Source organism: Pantherophis guttatus, chromosome 2 (assembly GCF_059756535.1).
Source record: "Pantherophis guttatus breed Tessera chromosome 2, ASM5975653v1, whole genome shotgun sequence".
Taxonomy (NCBI): Eukaryota; Metazoa; Chordata; class Lepidosauria; order Squamata; family Colubridae; genus Pantherophis; species Pantherophis guttatus.
Genome location: NC_142064.1, coordinates 112,678,406 through 112,697,072, shown reverse-complemented (window position 1 = coordinate 112,697,072; position 18,667 = coordinate 112,678,406). Strand labels below are relative to the sequence as shown.

The 18,667-nt window shown below is 41.1% G+C and overlaps 1 protein-coding gene across 1 annotated transcript; it reads left to right on the top strand.

Annotated features, from left to right (window-relative positions):
• The first annotated feature begins 7,785 nt into the window (after positions 1–7,785).
• LOC148115270 (uncharacterized) lies at positions 7,786–18,368 on the top strand. Its single transcript, XM_087885141.1, has 4 exons — positions 7,786–8,904; positions 9,007–9,110; positions 10,281–10,497; positions 18,363–18,368. Exons 1-4 carry the CDS (start codon positions 7,786–7,788, stop codon positions 18,366–18,368), a joined length of 1,446 nt encoding a protein of 481 aa, XP_087741267.1.
• Positions 18,369–18,667: the final 299 nt, after the last annotated feature.

Sequence of the window (18,667 nt, the reverse complement as noted above, 5' to 3'; positions counted from 1 at the left end):
TCCTTCTGAAAGAGCACATTGTTTTTTCCCTATTTATCTGACAATTTCTGCTCCCACCTTCAGGTAGAAAATTGGAAAAGAAACTTCACTATTGTTTCTCTTCCGAATCTGCTGCCACCCGCGTTGATTCTCCAAGTTAAAGTACTTTGATTGACGTACCATTCACACAGCCTTCACCTACCGTCTTCAACCACCCACACAGCAACAGCCTTTGTTCCACCCGCTCCAATCGCAGCTGCACGTGCGAGAGAGAGGAACTAGGAGCCTTAGAAAAGGCCATGGCTCCCTGGGTGGAGGCGGCGCCACTTTCAGAAGCAGTTTCCTGGGTCAAGGGCTGCTTCCAGCCTCTCAGTCAGAGCTGTCAATCACCCATTGTGCTGCCCAGCAATCACGTTGCTTAGTGATTGCCGAGCTTGTTGCCAGGTTACGCAAGAAATTCCTTTCAGGGTGCCAATGGGTGGACTTTTATAGTTATGAAATCAGACTATCCCTCCCCCATCTCTTCTCCCTAAATTCATGCCACCAACCCACTTAGAGTGCTATATTGGTCTCTGATTATGTTTTCAACAATACTTTGCCATACCTTGGAGGGAACTCTCAGATGGAGAGGGTGTGGTTTGTATTTAACTGTTTTTTGGGAGTTCTGGCTGGCCAACATCACACTGCAACCTCACTGTTCTGATAACTTAGTATGTCTAGGTGCAGCCGTCTCTTCAATCTCAGCAACCCCATGGGAACACAGGCCCAAATCTGTTCACACATCCACCTGCAGCAGGTATTTGTGTTTGAAACAGACCCCACATGACAATCCCTCACTCTGATTTTAGTTTTTCCAACCCAACAGAATGTTGGAAAGAAGTTATGTAAATTGACTCGGGACCATGTTTGCCTCTCTCCATCAGCAGCATAATCAACAAAATGGGATCAAATTTGGTATAGCAGGCCAAAGAAAGATCAGATTGACCATGGTCTGCATCTAGCTGGGGATTCAGGAGAAAAGAAATCCTGAAGGAATCCTCCCAGTGCACTTGGGCAATGGCTCTGAGGGCTATTATAATGAACTTCTCATCTATAAAAGTTCCTACCATGATAAATATAGGTTCAATTATAAATCAGGTAGCAAAACACATCTAGTCCTTTGTTTGAATAATATTTTCATATGTAGAAATTAGATGATCATTTGGATACAAGCATTATTAATTGTCAGTATTGATAAAACTATTTAAGAATTGGGTTTTTTAAATTCCACAATGTCCAGAGCTCACCCCTTAGTGTTCTGAAATTTTCTTGCTCCATTCTATGACAAATAGCAGCATGAATCAGTTGCAGACTGGTCTTAATCTGAGCTAAATCCCAATTTTTCACTTCATTTAATGATCCAATCACTGTTGAAATAAGTAATGAAAGTTCCCAAGCTGAATAATAATCCAGTAATTATTAAACCAATAAGCAGCTGCAATTGATTTTCAAGTACATTTAAGCTTCTCTTTGCATCTTACTTTTACGAAGTGTGAATTGTGAGAGCCTTCAAGGTTAGATTGCTTGCATAATGCTCACGTATTCAGTGGAGTTTGTACAGTCATTTTTTACAGATGTTATCCCCTGGCTGCTGATGACCTGAGAGTTAGAGGCTCAGAAAAGTGAAAAGTGACTGTGGTAAAAGTGGCTGATTAAATTACTGTTCCTTTGGCCCTGAGCAATTATGTTCATATGATGAAGTGATTTTTAAGTCTGGATTGCCAAAACAACAAGCAAAACTGCACAACAAAACCTCTACAATTAAATGCTGTAGTTGATTTAAAAAGTGTATACTTCCACTACTCTCTTCTATGTCCCAGCTTCTCCTTAATAACTTAATAAATCAATGTTCCACCCCACCCTCCATATTTTGGGACTGACAGACAAAACAAAAAGAACACACTGTGGGTGTTCTAAAAATGGCTGCCATTGAAGAGTTTATCCATCTGTAAGTAACTGCAATGGATATGATCAGCCTTAAAACATCAATTGATTTTACTAATGTTTACAATTTTTTAATTCTAGTTCCACCATGGATGTTTTTCAAATGCTTTTGTTTCTTTTTAAATTCTTTATATTTCATATGCTTTTCTTTTTTAACTACTCTAAGAATCTAGCAACAACTGCAGTTATATATTTGACAGATAAATAAGGTGGTCCTTGATTTAGGACCACAGTTGGGATTGGAACTTCTGTTGCTAAGCAATATAGTCATTAAATGAGCAATGCCCAATTTTATGACCTTTTTTCTATGGTTGTCAAATGAATCACACAGTCATTAAACAAATCTGGCTTCCTCCATTGACTTTGCTTGTCAGAAACTATCTGGAAAGGTCACAAATGGCGATCATGTGATCTTAAGATGCTGCAACCATCATAAATACATGCCAGTTGCCAAGCACCCAAATCATGATCATATGGCATGAACATGCTGCAACAGTTGTTAAGTGCAAGGATCAGTCATACGTCACTTTTTGACCATCTCCATAACTTTGAACAGTGGCTAAAAAAATGGTCATATGTTGAGGACCACCTGTAAGTTTAACAAAAGCAAACTAGTAATGTCGTTCCCTGCCATCTTTTCGAACTCCCTAACATGCTCATAACCAATGCTGAATTAATTGCTGCATTCTTACTTGGCGGATACATTTATAAGCAGTGTACCAGGTATAGCCAAGGGACATGGTGGCTGAGTGTTAAGTCATTGGGTTTGCCAACTGGAAAATTGGCAGTTTGAGACCTATATACTATGTGATGCAGTGAGGTTCTGTTACTTGCCTCAGATCCTGTTAACTTAGCAGTTTGAAACCATGCAAATGCAAGTAGATAAATAGGTACCACTTTGGTGGGAAGGTAACATGTTCCGTGCATCTTTGGCATATAATCATACTGGCCACATGACCATAGAAACCTCTTCAACAATGCTAGCTCTTCAGCTGTGAATCAGAGATGAGTCTTGCCCCTTAGAATCAGACACAATTGGAGGGGAAACCTTTACTTTTTTTTAGGAATAGCTACTCACCAGTATGCCCACAAGATACTATCAAAAAAGAAAAGATGGGGACATGATGGCTCCTTATATCTGACACATATAAAAAGAAGCAGAACTTTGATTGTACCATTACAGATGCCATCTTGACTATTTTTGGTAATACCTGTTTTCTACAAATGCCTATCAAGATTTGTGTGAAACCCAAGAGAATCCTTGGAAACAGGTACCAGTAGTTCTCAACTTATAACCATTCATTTAGGAGTTACTCAAAATTACAAGAGCATTGAAAAAAAGTGACTTACAACTGGTCCTCACACTTAAAACTGTCTCATCATCCTTATGGTTATGCGATCAAAGTTTGGGCACTTGGCAACCAGCATGCATTTAGATTAGTTACAGGATCCTGTTTGAAATGGTATAGGATGTCCTATTTGAGCAGGGGGTTGGACTAGGAGGTCCCTTCCAGCTCTATTCTGATTGATCCCGGAGTCATATGATGGCCCTTTGTGACCTTCTGTTATGACCCAGGTCTGTTATGACCCAGGCAAAGACAGGCTTCAATAGAGACCTTTATTGCTCTGTTAAATTTCACAACAAATGGCCCTACAATGGCCAGTAAAGCTCCACCCCACATTTCCCTGAAGGCAGCCACCCACAGTCCCACAAGCAATGAAACCAATTCATGAAGGCAGAGAGGAAGTCCAAAAACAAGGTGCAAGTTCACCTTGGGTCCAGGTCCACAGGGCAAGGCAAGTCCACAAGGCAAGGCACACGCAGAAACACAAGTCAAGGCTTAATTTTTCCAAAGCCAGGGGAGTATATGCCAAAGCAAACAATTCCCAACAATTTCCTCTAGCTTCTGCTTAAATCATCCCACGCCAGAGTTTCCTTGTGAGGAGGGGTTGGGTGACCTCCTGAGCAGCCTTGCAGACCTCCTTGGAACTTGCCTCCACTCTACTCTCTGTGCCCTCGGAGCAAGTGAGGGAGGCAGCTGTTCCTCAACAGAGGGGATCTGCTGCCTCTAACACCACTGCGTATCAGCAGCTAATCCTCCCCTGTGTCTGTTGAGGGCAGGCAGCTATCCATCAGGTCAACCACCTCCCCCAATGCCTGGAAGGCATGGGACAGCATCATCCTTAGCCCCTGGTCTCTCCAAACATTCCAAGGGAGATGTACCATCCCTGTCAAACAGTCCCAGTTCCAACTCCTCCTCCTCCTCTGGACTGGGATCTGATGGGGCCATGACACCTTCCCACCTGGCTCCAATAAGCAAAGTCTATAGGGGAAACTGGATTTGCTTAACAACCATGTGATTCACTTAATTCAGTGATTCACTTACCAACCATTATAAAATTGTGTGTGACTCACTTAACCAACTGCCTTGCTTAGCAACAAAAATTCTGGTCTTAACATATTCTTGCAGTTTTACAGGATGTCCATTAGCTTTTGTTTTAAAATTTATTTCTTATGCATTCATTCATTCATTTCCCCCCCACTACCACATTCAGGAGGTTTTTTTCAGATTACTATCTCTATAATAAAACATTCACAGTATAATTAATTTTCCATAACAATAGGTAATAAATGAAGCATAGATAAAATAATAAAAGAACTAATTAAAAATTAATAAAAATAGAAGGTGACAACTATAAATCAAAGGCTCTCTTAAAATAAACTTCTTTTAAAAAATATTAAAAGTCAGAGTTGACAGGAGTTCTAGTGGGCACGAAGAATAGTCTTTCTGGGAGATGTAACGCATGCATACTTTAGAATGGCAAGTAGGAATTAAAAGTAAAACTTCATAATAAATATATAAAGGATATAACATAAGATTCTGTCTATAGCAAATTATATGACAGTTCCCTCTCTGAGATCTTGCTGTCTATCAGAATAAGAAGCACTTGATTAGGTAGACAATTAGTCTGAAATAGGTCAGCTTCCTCTGAATTTGACTAATCCTTTTTTAAAACCATCTCATATTGTGGTCATTGCTACATGTTGTGACAATGAATTCAATAAGTTAATTATATGGAATAATTCTATCTTTTGTTTGTCTTCCAGCCATGGATAATTAAGTTCATTGGATGACCTCAAGGAATAATATTATTAGGCAGAGGGGGAAGTCTTCTTTTGATTAACTTTCATTTCTCCATACCTAATTTTACTCAGCAGGGGCTTTTCTAATTTGTAGGATCTGCACAGCAATGGTAACAGAGGAGGAGAGCCTAGACTGAGCAATTGGGTATTCTAGTTGCAGAGATAAATGTTGTTCATGCTTGGATTCAGAATCAGCCAAGGCAACTTACATTGAAGATGTAAGCTTCAGAGTCCTAGATTGTGATGCACGTACACACATACACACACACACACACACACACCTCAGTTAAACATCCTGTTTTTGCAGGATGAGATGCTATCCTGCTAACAGGCCATAATATGAGATTGATGGTGGGCTGAATCTGTCCACAAGACTTGTAGGAGTTGCAGGCCAAAACTGAGATGGAAATAGAGGATGTCCAGCAATGAAGTGTGATAAAGTCTGGCTTGTTAGAAATAAGACTAGTAGAGCCAAGAGAAAAAATAAATAAAACAGAGACACACAGTCAGCATCTATATTCCGAATAAAAAAAAAAAACAACTCAGAGGATGGAATGAAATCATGGCTCATCCTTTTTACTAAGTGGTAAGATAAATAGAAAGAAGAAGCAGGTGGTGAGAAAAAATATGAGCTTAAGGATCCATATAGCTGCCCTGATGATAAAGTGGAGAAATGTGCGGGAGGTAGTTTTGTTCTAATTCCTCCTTCTCTGAAGTGTTGGAACTTCATGAGACTTTCTTACCTAGAGCTGTAATCCAAGGATCCAAACATTCACTTTACCATTCATGTGAATTTTCTATGCTAGCTCTCCTGCCTGATTTGGCTAAGAGTTTCAGCACCCAAATTATACAGTACACACCTTTTGAAGTGGACCCCATTGAATTCAGTATCTTAAAATAGTAAACAGATCCAAATAGCAGAGTGCTCTGTTGATACGCTCTTTGGAAGAATCATGGGTAACAGTAACAGAGTTGGAAGAGACCTTGGAGGTCATCTAGTCCAACCCCCTGCTCACGCAGGAGACCTGTACTAGGGATTCGAACTGCCGAACTACCGACCTTTCTGATCAACAAGCTCAGTGTTCCTCCTCATTGTAGAAATCCAGATGAGACACTTTGCTTGAACACATGGAGAGGAGATGCTGGCATATCTTTTCCCAGACATCACACTGAAATGACTGGGGATAAAAAAAAAATCACTAGAAGACTTCTAAATGCAAATCACAAGGAATACGAGTTTCTAAATGGAAAGACAATCAAGGCTTTTCTATCTGTTCCTTCAGCATATCTTTTGAAAAGTGGATCTTTACTGCTCATTTACAACCATGACTAAATATCAAAACAGACCAGATGATGGGCCAGTTGTTAAGCAATTTAGATTTGCTTCAATGAAGCCATTCCTGTCCTGGAAGTGACATAATTCTGTAATTCACTTAACTAAAGCAAGGAGATGACCCGATTTTCCTCGCTGGAGCCATTTGCTTCATCTCAAGCCACTTCAGGACAGCTCTGCAGCAGCAGGATCTCTTAAACTTTTGCCCCAAGATTTGCTAAAGTGCTCCCAAGCTGAGAGTTTGGGATTGCCCACAGTGTGTGCTGAAGTCACTTGGCCAAGAGTGCATACTGAAGTGCAGCTCCAGAGTGAGCAGGCTTAGCCAGAGCATCCCAAGTGGAAGATGTTTGGTGTACAAAGTTTTGGACCAGTGGTTTGGAGGGGATGAATGACAGCTCTTCCATAGTGCTTGCCAAAAGAGGAAATTAGAGAACCTAAGGAGCTGGCTAGATAGCTTTGGCGTGCAGTGCTGGATTGTGGAGGAAGATGTGTGTGCTGAAACCATTCAGTATACAAGGCCTTCTGTACACACTCGGTGGGTTTTAAATTGGCGATCCTTAGTGCACACTGCAAGCAATGTGCACTACAGCACATGCAAAATCTGTTCAACCTATAAACCTTTTGGAGAGCAATATGGAGGAAAGCTGCTCTCAGCTTAATTTTTCTCATGCATGAAAGAAAATGGTTGCTCTTTTATGTGGTAATGAATATTGGCAGTTTGGGGTGGGATGTGAGAAAAAGGAAATGCTAGTTTTATTATTTCAGATGTATGGTGTAGGCACCACTGCATCTAACTGACCTTGGCCAATTCTGAAAAAATTAAGCAAATTGAATTCAGTTAGTACTTAGATATGATGCTCCAGAGTTTTAGGCTAAATTGGAATGTTAGAAAAAAGACCCTCAAAAGCAGTGGCAGATCACTTCTGTATAGTTGCTAAGAAATATATAGGCTGAATCCATATACTGGTAGTCACCAGGAGTTAAGGAAAACGTTTATCTTCTAACCTACTATTTAGCTTCTTCTGAACACAACCTTTTTATAAGCTTCCAGTAACTTTACTAAGATTGTTATGTATGTATCTATTTTGTGTGGGAAATTCAAATGTACAATGAATCCTGATTGGTTCTTGGTCGCCTCTGGAAAGTATATAAAGAGGGCTGCTGCCTGTGAGTTTTTGCTGAAGTCTCACCCTGAATTAAAGAGCTGTTGTTACTAGCCTGCTTGTGCCTCTCGTTATTCCCGCGCTACAACATTGGCAACGAAGGTGGGATAGAGGACACAAGAGGCAACCCAAAAAGAGCTTAGAATTTCAGCCAGGGTGACTAGCGAACACGGAGACACGGCATGTCTGCCTATGTTCCGCCAAAACCCTTTGACCCGACCCAAGAGAAGTGGGGATCGTATCTGACCAGGTTCGAGTGCTCCCTAGAAGCGAGCGAAATGCAAGGGCTCTCGGCGAACAGGAAGAGGGCTCTGTTCTTAAGCCACTGCGGGCCAGACGTATTCGAGATGGCCGAATCCCTCTGCGAGCCAACCTCAGTCCAGACGGTTCCCTGGGACGTCCTTCAGGCCAACCTGAAGGCCCACTACGCTCCAGTTCCGTCCAAATTTGTTCAGCGCTATGAACTCCGGCAAAGAGTTCAAAAAGACGGAGAGCCGGTCAGTGCTTATGTGGCCGCGCTTCGAAAAGCCGCAACGCATTGTGACTACAGAGACTTAGACGGCGCATTGCTTGAACAACTGATTTGCGGAGTTCGAGACACCCGATTGCAAAGGCGCCTTCTAGCCAAGCCAGACCTAACGCTAGCCGGCGCGCTAGACGAAGCCCGAGCACACGAGGCATCAACGAAAGTGTCGGAAGCGCTGCAGCGTCCCAGTTCAAGCAAGGACGGGCCAAAAACAGCCCCCGTCCACAGAGAAGAGGTGCAAACCAGCACAGAGGAAGAGTCGGACGAGGACGTCTTCCACACCGAAAAGAAATCAAGCGAACAAGGCCGCCGCCACGAGAACTGCCCTAGCTGTGGCGGAGATCACGAGAGACAGTCGTGCAAATACAGAGAAGCCATTTGCAGGCGTTGCGATAGAAAAGGCCACTTAGCACGAGTTTGCAGAGCTCAACTTCCGTGTAGTCGAAAGCCATGTGACTACCGCAACCAACCAGAACCGGCTTGTTCAAAACAACCAATCAAAGATGAAGGCGCGAGAAAACGGTGCGAATCTCAAAAGCGGGAGACCTACAGCCCGAGAATCGGCCAAGCCAGCACTACCGACGACGAGAAGGTCTACACAAAAGTAGAAATCGATGGCAAATTGTGCGAAATGGAGATCGACACAGGGTCTACGTTATCAATCATGTCCTGGTCAACATTCAAGGCACTCCTGCCCAAACTGCAGAAGAACCAGCTGTCCCACCAGAAAATCCGCCTGCTAGACTATCAGGGCAACCGAGTTCCTGTTGAAGGCGTAGGCACGTTCCGGGTCACCTATGGCGAGTTCCAGAAAGAGCTGCCCCTGACCGTCGTTAGCAAGCCTCTACCAAGTCTACTGGGCACGAAATGGTTCCAGGCCCTCGGCATGGGCTTCACGGGCGTACACAACATCAACGGATCATCACTCAAGGAAACCCTGCTTCACGAGTTTCGGGACGTTTTCGAAGAGACTCTAGGCAAGTACGTGGGGACCCCTATTTCTTTCGATTTAGACCCCAACGTAGCGCCAATTAGTCTGAAGGCAAGGCGAGTTCCCTTTGCCTTAAAGCCCAAAATCGATGCAGAGCTCGACAAGCTCATTAAGCAAGGGGTGCTAATTCCCGTGGATCACGCTAAATGGGAAACCTCAATAGTTACATCAGTTAAATCGGATGGCTCAATTAGAATTTGTGCCGACTATAAGTGTTCGATTAACAAGGCATTGCAGCAGAGCGCCTATCCGGTTCCAATAGTCCACCATCTACTACACACTCCCTGGGCCCTGGCAAGCTATTCGCGAAGCTAGATCTTGCACAGGCGTACCAGCAACTGCCAGTAGATGACGCTACGGCAGAATCACAGACAATAGTAACTCACAGAGGTGCCTTTAAATGCACCAGGCTCCAGTTTGGGGTCAGCATCGCCCTGGGACTTTTTCAGAGTACTATGGAGCGCCTCCTACAAGGCCTCCCAGGTGTCGTTCCGTATTTTGATGATGTTTTGATTAGTTGGGCCATAGGGTTAGACAAGTCCTAACCAGATTCAGAGAAGCGGGACTTAAACTCAAACGAAATAAATGCAGAATAGCAGTGCCTTCAGTAGAGTTCTTAGGCTACAGAATCGACGGCACAGGCATCCACCCCACAGAAAGCCCAAGTCCAAGCTGCAGGCCTTCCTGGGCCTTCTCAACTTCTATACAATGTTTTTGAAACACAAAGCCACCGTTGCGGAGCCTCTGCACAGGCTCCTTGGAAAAAATGTTCCGTAGGTTTGGGGCAAGCGAGAAGCAACCGCTTTCAACGCAGTAAAGAGACTTTTGTCCGAGGACAGTTTCCTCATTCAATACAATGCTGAACTGCCTCTAGTGTTAGTCTGTGACGCTTCCCCCTTTGGCGTCGGCGCGGTTTTGGGCCATAGACTGCTGAATGGGTTAGAGGCGCCCATCGCCTATTACTCTCGCACTCTGTCTAGTGCTGAAAGGAACTATAGCCAGCTCGATAGGGAGGCACTAGCGGCTGTTGCGGGGGTCAAAAAATTTCACGAGTATTTGTTTGGCCGTACCTTTGAACTCATTACAGACCACCAGCCGCTTTTGGGACTTTTGGCTGGCGATAAACCAACCCCAGTGGCTCTCTCCCCCTGGATGACCAGGTGGTCTATTTTCTTGGCCGCTTATTCGTATAAGCTACTCCACCGGCCGGGCAAAACCTTAGGACATGCTGACGCCCTCAGCCGATGTCCCTTGCCCGAACTATTGGACAACCCGACCCCGGAAGCCCCGGTTTTACTGCTTGACATTGTTTCCCCAGGCCCCATCTCTTCGAACGAGGTGGCGAGGGTTTCTGCCAGGGACTCTGTTTTGCGAACAGTAATGGGCTGGGTGACGAGTGGTTGGCCTACCAAGGTGGACGGTGGTGATTTCCAATTGTATTTTAACAAGAAAAATGAACTGTCAATGTTGGGGGGCTGCTTGTTGTGGGGTGACAGGGTGGTCGTTTCTTCGCGATTAAGGCACAGGGTTTTAGAAATGCTGCATGAGGGACACCCTGGGGTGGTTCGAATGAAAGGCCTAGCTCAAAGTTATGTTTGGTGGCCTCATCTATACCAAGATGTCACTGAGTGGGTGGGGAAGTGTAGGCCCTGCCAGGACTCCCGCCCGGATCCTCCCATAGTGCCCGTTTGGGAATGGGAAAAACCAAAAGGACCGTGGGGAAGGATTCACATCGATTTCGCTGGCCCATTCCATGGTCAGAACTTTTTAATCATTGTAGATGCATATTCTAAGTGGCTCGAAATTGCCTTAATGCCATCAACCACTTCTGAGGCCGTAATCAAAGTTCTCAGAAAACTATTCACAACACATGGACTGCCGGACACTCTGGTATCCGACAATGGACCCCAATTAACGGCAACTCAATTCAAAGGCTACCTAGCCGAATTAGGCATTAGACATGCATTATCTGCTCCTTTTCATCCGGCTTCTAATGGCCTGGCTGAAAGATTTGTAAGAACGGCCAAAGAAGCCCTCTACCGACTCGATGCAGGGGACTGGCAGGCTACGATAGATGAGTTCTTAGCAGTACAGCATGCCACTCCATGCCCCACTTCGGGCCGCAGCCCAGCCGAACTTCTAATAGGCCGAAAATTACGATGCGTGCTAGACAGACTGCATCCTAATTACTCCTCCGATAGCTTCATCGGGGAAGGGGGAGGACTAAGGCATTTCGAAGTAGGTTCCCCAGTTTTTGCCAGAAGCTACACTAATGGGCCCTTATGGGTAGAGGGAACCATCGTAGGAATTACCGGTCCAAAATCATACACAGTTGATATAGGGCATGGTAAAATCTGGAGGAGACACATTGATCAGTTGCGCAAACGTTTACCAAACGAAAACTCGTTTCCTAACTATCCAAGTCTTCCTGACACAGCTACCTCAAGCCCGAGTAAGCCGGAATACTTATCTGGCAAGCATGAGTTCCAGCACCGCCCCAGCGAGCCGACACTCCCAGCCGGAGATAGCCACACCTCTGGAGAAATCCAGGAGGTTCCATTGGCGGAGCCGGGAGAGACGGGAGGTCCCTCCGACCGGCTCGACGCCTTGCCAACAACTGAACTGCGCAGGTCAACCAGGATTAAGACACGCCCTGGTCACCTGTGTGATTTTGTATGTAAATATGTAAATAGATAGAATAAGTGCCTTCTGGGAGGGGAGGGGTGTTATGTATGTATCTATTTTGTGCGGGAAATTCAAATGTACAATGAATCCTAATTGGTTCTTGGTCGCCTCTGGAAAGTATATAAAGAGGGCTGCTGCCTGTGAGTTTTTGCTGAATCTCACCCTCAATTAAAGAGCTGTTGTTACTAGCCTGCTTGTGCCTCTCGTTATTCCCGCGCTACAACAAAGATCATTTTCCCTGTTCTTAGTTCTGCGGTTCATTTCTATGCCTCGCTTCCTTAGTTTTCAAGGGTCAGTTATCCTGACCTATATATACTACCGTGTTTCCCCAAAAATTAAACCTTATTTTATATTTTTTTGAACCCTGAAATAAGTGCTTGGCCTTATTGCCATGCGCTCAAAAGCATGATTGGGCTTATTATCGGGATATCTTATTTTGGGGGAAACAGGGTAAATTCTTAAATCATATATTAGTCCTGATTTTCAGCTTCATCTTTAATTTGGGATAAGAGCATTATGGAAAGCTTGATGGTTCAGATATGAAAGTTATTCACATTTTGTTTTCTGTAGTAGTTAGATAAGGTCTACCTCATGGCCACAAGAATTAGGCCTATATCTTACCATCATACTTATATTTCTCAAAATATAGTTCTGACAGGCATAATGTCTTTGAGGTAGAGGCATTTTTTTTACAGCCACACAGACACTTACCCTGCAGAGAAAACATAAGCCATTTCTCAGTCACAGCCCCTGTTGCTCTCTTTCTAACCTGTACTATGTGGATAATAGCACAGGCAAGGCTGCTGTGAAATCTTTTCTGAGGTAGATTGTTTAATCTTTGAAAAATGATGCCCAAATGCAATTTGGCTGACATCATGTATTTCCCTTTATGGATAATCGCTACCTTATCTATGGGTACTTCTCAGTGTTAATAGCAGCATTCAGAATAAATCAAGAATTTCAACCTCATAAGGGAGAGGTTTCATTTCTGAAAACCAGGGACATTCATTCTTTCTGTTTGTTATTTTAACAAAACTACAAATATATTTTTCCTATGTATTTCTATTATTTCCTGCAAAAAGTGTGATTCTTGGCTGACCTTATTTCACTTCCAAATGAAGAGATATACTGATATCGAATTTGTATTGAAGAGAAAATCAAAGTTTCTCTTTAGACAAGCACCAATACTGTTATCCTTATATCATATAGGTTTCTCAACTAGAATCTATGCTGTAAGCCATTTTCATAACAATTATCACAAAAATAAAAGACCATGAATTGTATTTCTGCACAAAGATTCTTTATCTCAGATTTGGTTGGTAGAATAGAAATAGAAGTTTTTCTGTATGTATTATCAAAAGTAATTCTATAATGAAACAAAAAAAAGGTTATCTTGTTTGCTTTATTTAAAACAGTGAAATGTATCGGTACAAAATGTGTCATGGTTCTCCCCTAAAGAAGGCTCTAATATTCCCAAAATACTGTTGTTGTTGTTGTTGTTGTTGTTGTTGTTGTTGTTGTTGTTGTTGTCATTCAAATTGGTCTAGTGGCTAAGGCACCAGGCTAGAAAGCAGAAGACCATATGTTCAAGTCCTGCCTTAGCCATGAAAGCCAACTGGGTGACTTTGGTACAGTTACACTCTCTCTGCCCAATCTACCTCAGAAGGTTGTTGTTGTGGAGAAAGTAGGAGGAATAAAGTGTGTTGGATATGTTTATTTTCTTGAGTTATTTGTAAAAATAATAAAGGTGGGATACAAATAAATAAATAAAATTACTACTATACATTAGTATTAGTCCTGTTATTCTGAGTCATACTGAAAATGTTTGTAGAAGCTGTTAAATTTTATCAATATCCAATAGGAGATTTTGGAATTCTGGATCAAAATTCAGGTTTGGGTGATATTAAAATGGGAAAAGACTTCAAGTACAACGAAGATGAATTGAGCCTGTTTTCTTCATTAGCTCTAAATCAAATAGTGCTATTTATGAAAATCCTTGGAGAGAGATAGTGTTGTTTTTGTGTAGGACATGAGCCACTGCTAATATATGGTATGATAAATAGCAGGATAAATAACAGCAAAATCATGGAAAATTAATCATCATGGAAACCCTTTAGCAAAATGAGAAACGGGTATTATTTGCTCTGTTTCCTGGCACTGAATCTCATTGATCTGTCAAAGACCTAAGAAGGATCTCTCTTCAATCATGCATTGAAAACTGTTGATAATTACATTTCTAGATGTCTTTTGCCAAATTTTAATACTGTACACAGATGGTACACCAAATAATGAGTAGTCCGGTTCTTATGTCACCTATATGATGATTCTCAGGTTCTCAGGTTCTCAGAAGAGAATGTAAAAAACCAACTATCTCTGGCCTCAGAAGCATTCCCCAGAACGCTTACTTGGATCCATCAATTGTGAAGCAGAGCTCAATAGACATCTTTAAGAGAGATGATGTTGGTCAGAGGAGCCTCTCTTGTGCTGTGGCTAGTGACAGCAAATCTCAGTCTTTCATAAATCAAAAAATATGATGATAATCCTACCATTCATTTTTGCAGCAGGAATCATCATGAAAATTTTAAAGTAATGAAGTATCGCATGGAGCTGGAGAGTTCTAGTTTGTTTTGAAACCCACAGAATAAATGATGAGAGCAGAGCTATGCAAACCATAGATGCCTGCTTTCAGTTGGGGTATCAACCATGGTGACCATTCCCATGGTTTACATGCATTTCCCAAGCCTTTTTTTGTGGGCCACAATTACACTGCCACAATTTAATAGCAAATCACCAATATTTCCCACTAGTTCTGATTAGAAGATAAATGTATAATACAGTTAAAACCTTTGCACTAAACCCTCATATAAACCTTTGCACTAAAACAGCAAGATCCCCCCCAAATCCCCCAATTTTTGTTTCAAATTGCCTGAAAATGAAGCAAAATATAAAATATTTTTTCTTTTCTTGATGAAATTTTCCTCTAAATGATCAGATCATCTATTTTCTGCCAAAGATGCTAGTTTCTAATAGTAGATTTTGATTCCTATATAAATTGTCATCCTGATGGCCAAAGTACAATTAGGTCCTTGAGAAACCTCACCATTAATCACTATGTGTCAGATTGGTCTAACAAGTGGCAACTTCAAATATCAACCAACAAATGCTCTGTCTTGCACATTGGCAAAAAAAAAATCAAAACATAAAATACAAATTAGATGGACATGACCTTGTAGATGACCCTCACTCTGTCAAGGACCTTGGAGTACTCATTTCTAAAGATCTAAGTGCCCAAGCCCACTATAGGAACATTGCCAAAAAGGCATTAAGAGTTGTTAACCTAATCTTGCGTAGCTTCTTCTCTGGTAACGTTATACTACTAACTAAAGCATACAAAACATTGCTAGACCAATTCTTGAATACAGCTCATCTGTCTGGAACCCGCATTGTATATTGGACATAAATACAGTCGAGAGAGTCCAGAGATATTTTATGAGAAGAGTCCTCCATTCCTCTAACCGCAATAAAATATCTTATGCCACCAGACTCCAAATTTTGGGGTTAGACAATTTAGAACTACGCCGACTTCAGTCTGACCTAAGCATAGTACATAAAATTATCTGCCACAATGTCCTTGCTGTCAATGACTACTTCAGCTTCTACCACAACAATATACATGAGCAAATAATAGATACAAATTCAAGGTAAACTGTTCCAAACTCGAATGCAGAAAATATGACTTCAGTAACAGAGTGGTCAATGCCTGGAATGCACTACATGACTCTGTAGTTTCTTCCCCAAACCCCCAAAACTTTAACCTTAAACTGTCTACTGTTGACCTCACCCCATTCCTAAGAGGTCTGTAAGGGGCGTGCATAAGTGCACCCAGCGTGCCTACCATCCCTGTAATAATATTCCTTTTTATTTATTCTTTTCATGTATTCAAATTATATTTATACTTTTACCTGTTATCTTATATATCCTTGACAAATAAACTTATGATTATGATATGATTAATCAAAATCTAACAACAGAGAGTTCCCACATAAATTGTTTCTTTATTGTACTGAGTTTTAGGAATTAGTCAGAACTGAACATTCAGTTTTCTCTTTATCTTCACATTTAAACTAATTATCCTCTTTTATGTATAAGAGATACCCCTAAACTATCTACCTTTACTTCAGCTTCTGTTTCATAAACAAGGTGTGTTTATTTAGATGGATAAACAGATCTTGCAAATAACAGGGAAGCTTTACAGGAGATTCCACTCATACTAACTTGCATATATATATTATACCACAAATTGCTAGCAAGTATAACTAACTAGTTCAATCAATCTAAACCATTTGTTTTGTTTTGTCCTAATGGTTTGGATGAACTTGTTTCCAAGGTTTAAAATAAACTTTTGGGACTTTTCTTTCTGAATAAATGAGTAACCACAATGTTTAAAAATCATAGGATTTGAGTTGTAAGAATTATTTTTCCAGGAAAGAGCACTTGTATCATTATAATTATATAGCTCATATAGTGTTTGTATAATTTAATCACTTCAGGTATACATATTTGTTGTAATGAAGTTTATAACAGATTAAAGGTTCATGATGTCCTGCCTAATTCAAAACTAGTATGTTACCATTTTAAATATAGATAAAATACAAGACCTGCTCTCAAGTAATTTTAAATAAATTTAATAGTAGCTCAGGAAAGGGCTTCAGTATTTAAATGGGGTAGTAAATTACTGATTAGTTATTTCTGACTGAGGACCTTTCCCATTGGCACCTAACCATGGCAGAAATAAGCCTTGGGAACATTTTATGCCTTGCTTCCAGGACGATGCCTTTATCTCCTCTTTACCCTGTGAAAAAAACTTTTCTCTTATTCCAACATCCTCCAGGGCTAGTTCAAAAAGTTGAGTTTTGTCACTTATTATATTCAGGTGACTGAAATTATTTCAGACAAAATGATTGGCAGTAACCATTTTTAGATAATACTATTCTATTTAACTTAATTTGATTTGATTTGATAAACAATGTACCATCCAACATGACTCTGTAGCCTTACTGGTGTGAAGACTATTATATTTTCTTCTTCTGACTTCTGCCAAGCCACATTAACTTTGTTCATGGGCTTGATGAAGCAACCATTGCCTTTGTCCCTAAAAATTGTTAAAAGCTGGTAATCTAACAACGTTTAACAATGACTCTACATCAGGGGTGGGTTCTAAATTTATTTACTACCAGTTCTGTGGGCGTGGCTTATTTTGTGGGTGTGGCTTGGAGGTCGTGTGGCTAGGTGGGTGTGGCTAGCTGGTCAGTCATTTCTGGAAGGTCCTCGCACTTACGACCAGTCCTCGCACTTACGACCTGACTCATTTGTTTGCTTTTAATACCGATCAGCTGTAGGATGGCCCTTTGAAGCCCCGCAGCAAGAGTTTAAACAGTTTTTTTCCCTCTAGTCATCAGCTGGGACTCAGGAGGCAGCAATAGATTGGGGGTGGGACCAAATAAAACGTAAGAATAACGTGGGTGGGGGGGAGGGCGGGGGGAGAACCAGTTCGGTGACATCATATCATCACCGCTACCGGCTTGGCCGAACCGGATCGAACCGGGAGGAACCCACCACTGCTCTACATTAAACTTACAAAGTCCATGTCAAGGCTAACTTTAAACTGCAGACTTCCCAGCTTAAACATCAGGCCTTCCTTAGACTTTCTTGCTTCTTGCTTTCTTTTGTGTTTTATAATATCTGGCTTAAAAAAATGGTTGGAAGTACTCAAACTTGCATAGTCATTATTTTGGTCATATTCACTATATAGTCAAGCTGTGGATTTTAGATTTGTGTCTCATAGTTACTCCCATTCATCCAATTTTCTATTATTCTTTCTATATCTATGTTTTTCTTAAACATCTGGTTCTCAGACTTTCTCATTTAGTCCTAGATTCTTCTAGTTAGTATTTGATGAAATATGAAATGAAATGAAATATCATTCCATTTTTTTCTGATATTACCCCGTGCTCCTATACCTTTCTTGATCACTAACTTTATTATATCTTCTTTGCTAGATTTACACTATTATTATTTAAATAATGAAAATCATTTCCATTCTTACCCTCTAGGAGTAATTGATTTTCCTTGCAAAATTGCCTTAAAAGTTGCTGTTAAAATTGCTTGAATACTCGGAATCTGGTTCCATCCTGGTTTTAAGTCAAGCCAAAATGTATCCCTGTGGGTAAGACATCTAAGTTCCCCTGTTGAAGAGCATCGTCTCATCCATACACTGCAACCCTGTTTGCCTAGTTGGTTCTCTGTGTAGAATCAATGAAACTTTGCACATTATTCATCATTGGCTTGGCTCACTGTACTGTACAATTACATATTCAAAATAATCAATGGCACTTCCTCTTTCTTTAACCACTAATGAGATTAGATAATCAAGATATATATTAAAATGCACAAAAATATTTAGAGAAATATTCACTTACCCAGGATATTTTAAGGCTCTGAGAATCCAGGACAAAATGTTCATTTAAACTCCACCCTATTTCTTCTTCTGTTTCTAGCAGTAATACGATTCTTTTTTACATAATATTTTGGCCACTAAAGCCAATGGTTAAATAAATAGCAGCATGTGATAAAATCCAAACCAAATAAATAAACCTTGGAATTATTGAATAAATTCCACTGGTTTGAATGAGAAGTGTTTTTCCAGCAATATTATTTTGCATGTTGGTCCATTCTTTGAGCAACTGCCCTCAATATCTTGCTCCTAAAACAATCAGGACTCATAGTCACTTCTTACTTCAATTTTAGTAAATAGGGTTCTAGATGACAACTACATGATATAAAAGTTTGAAGCATATAATCC

What these genes read in the sequence shown, in the direction of transcription:
- LOC148115270 (XM_087885141.1), top strand. Translation starts at nt 7,786, where the DNA reads ATGTCTGCCTATGTTCCGCCAAAACCCTTTGACCCGACCCAAGAGAAG. An exon ending in ACCGAGTTCCTGTTGAAGGC is followed by an intron (nt 8,905 to 9,006) that starts GTAGGCACGTTC and finishes AAATGGTTCCAG; the next exon opens with GCCCTCGGCATGGGCTTCAC. An exon ending in TTCGAAGAGACTCTAGGCAA is followed by an intron (nt 9,111 to 10,280) that starts GTACGTGGGGAC and finishes CTGGATGACCAG; the next exon opens with GTGGTCTATTTTCTTGGCCG.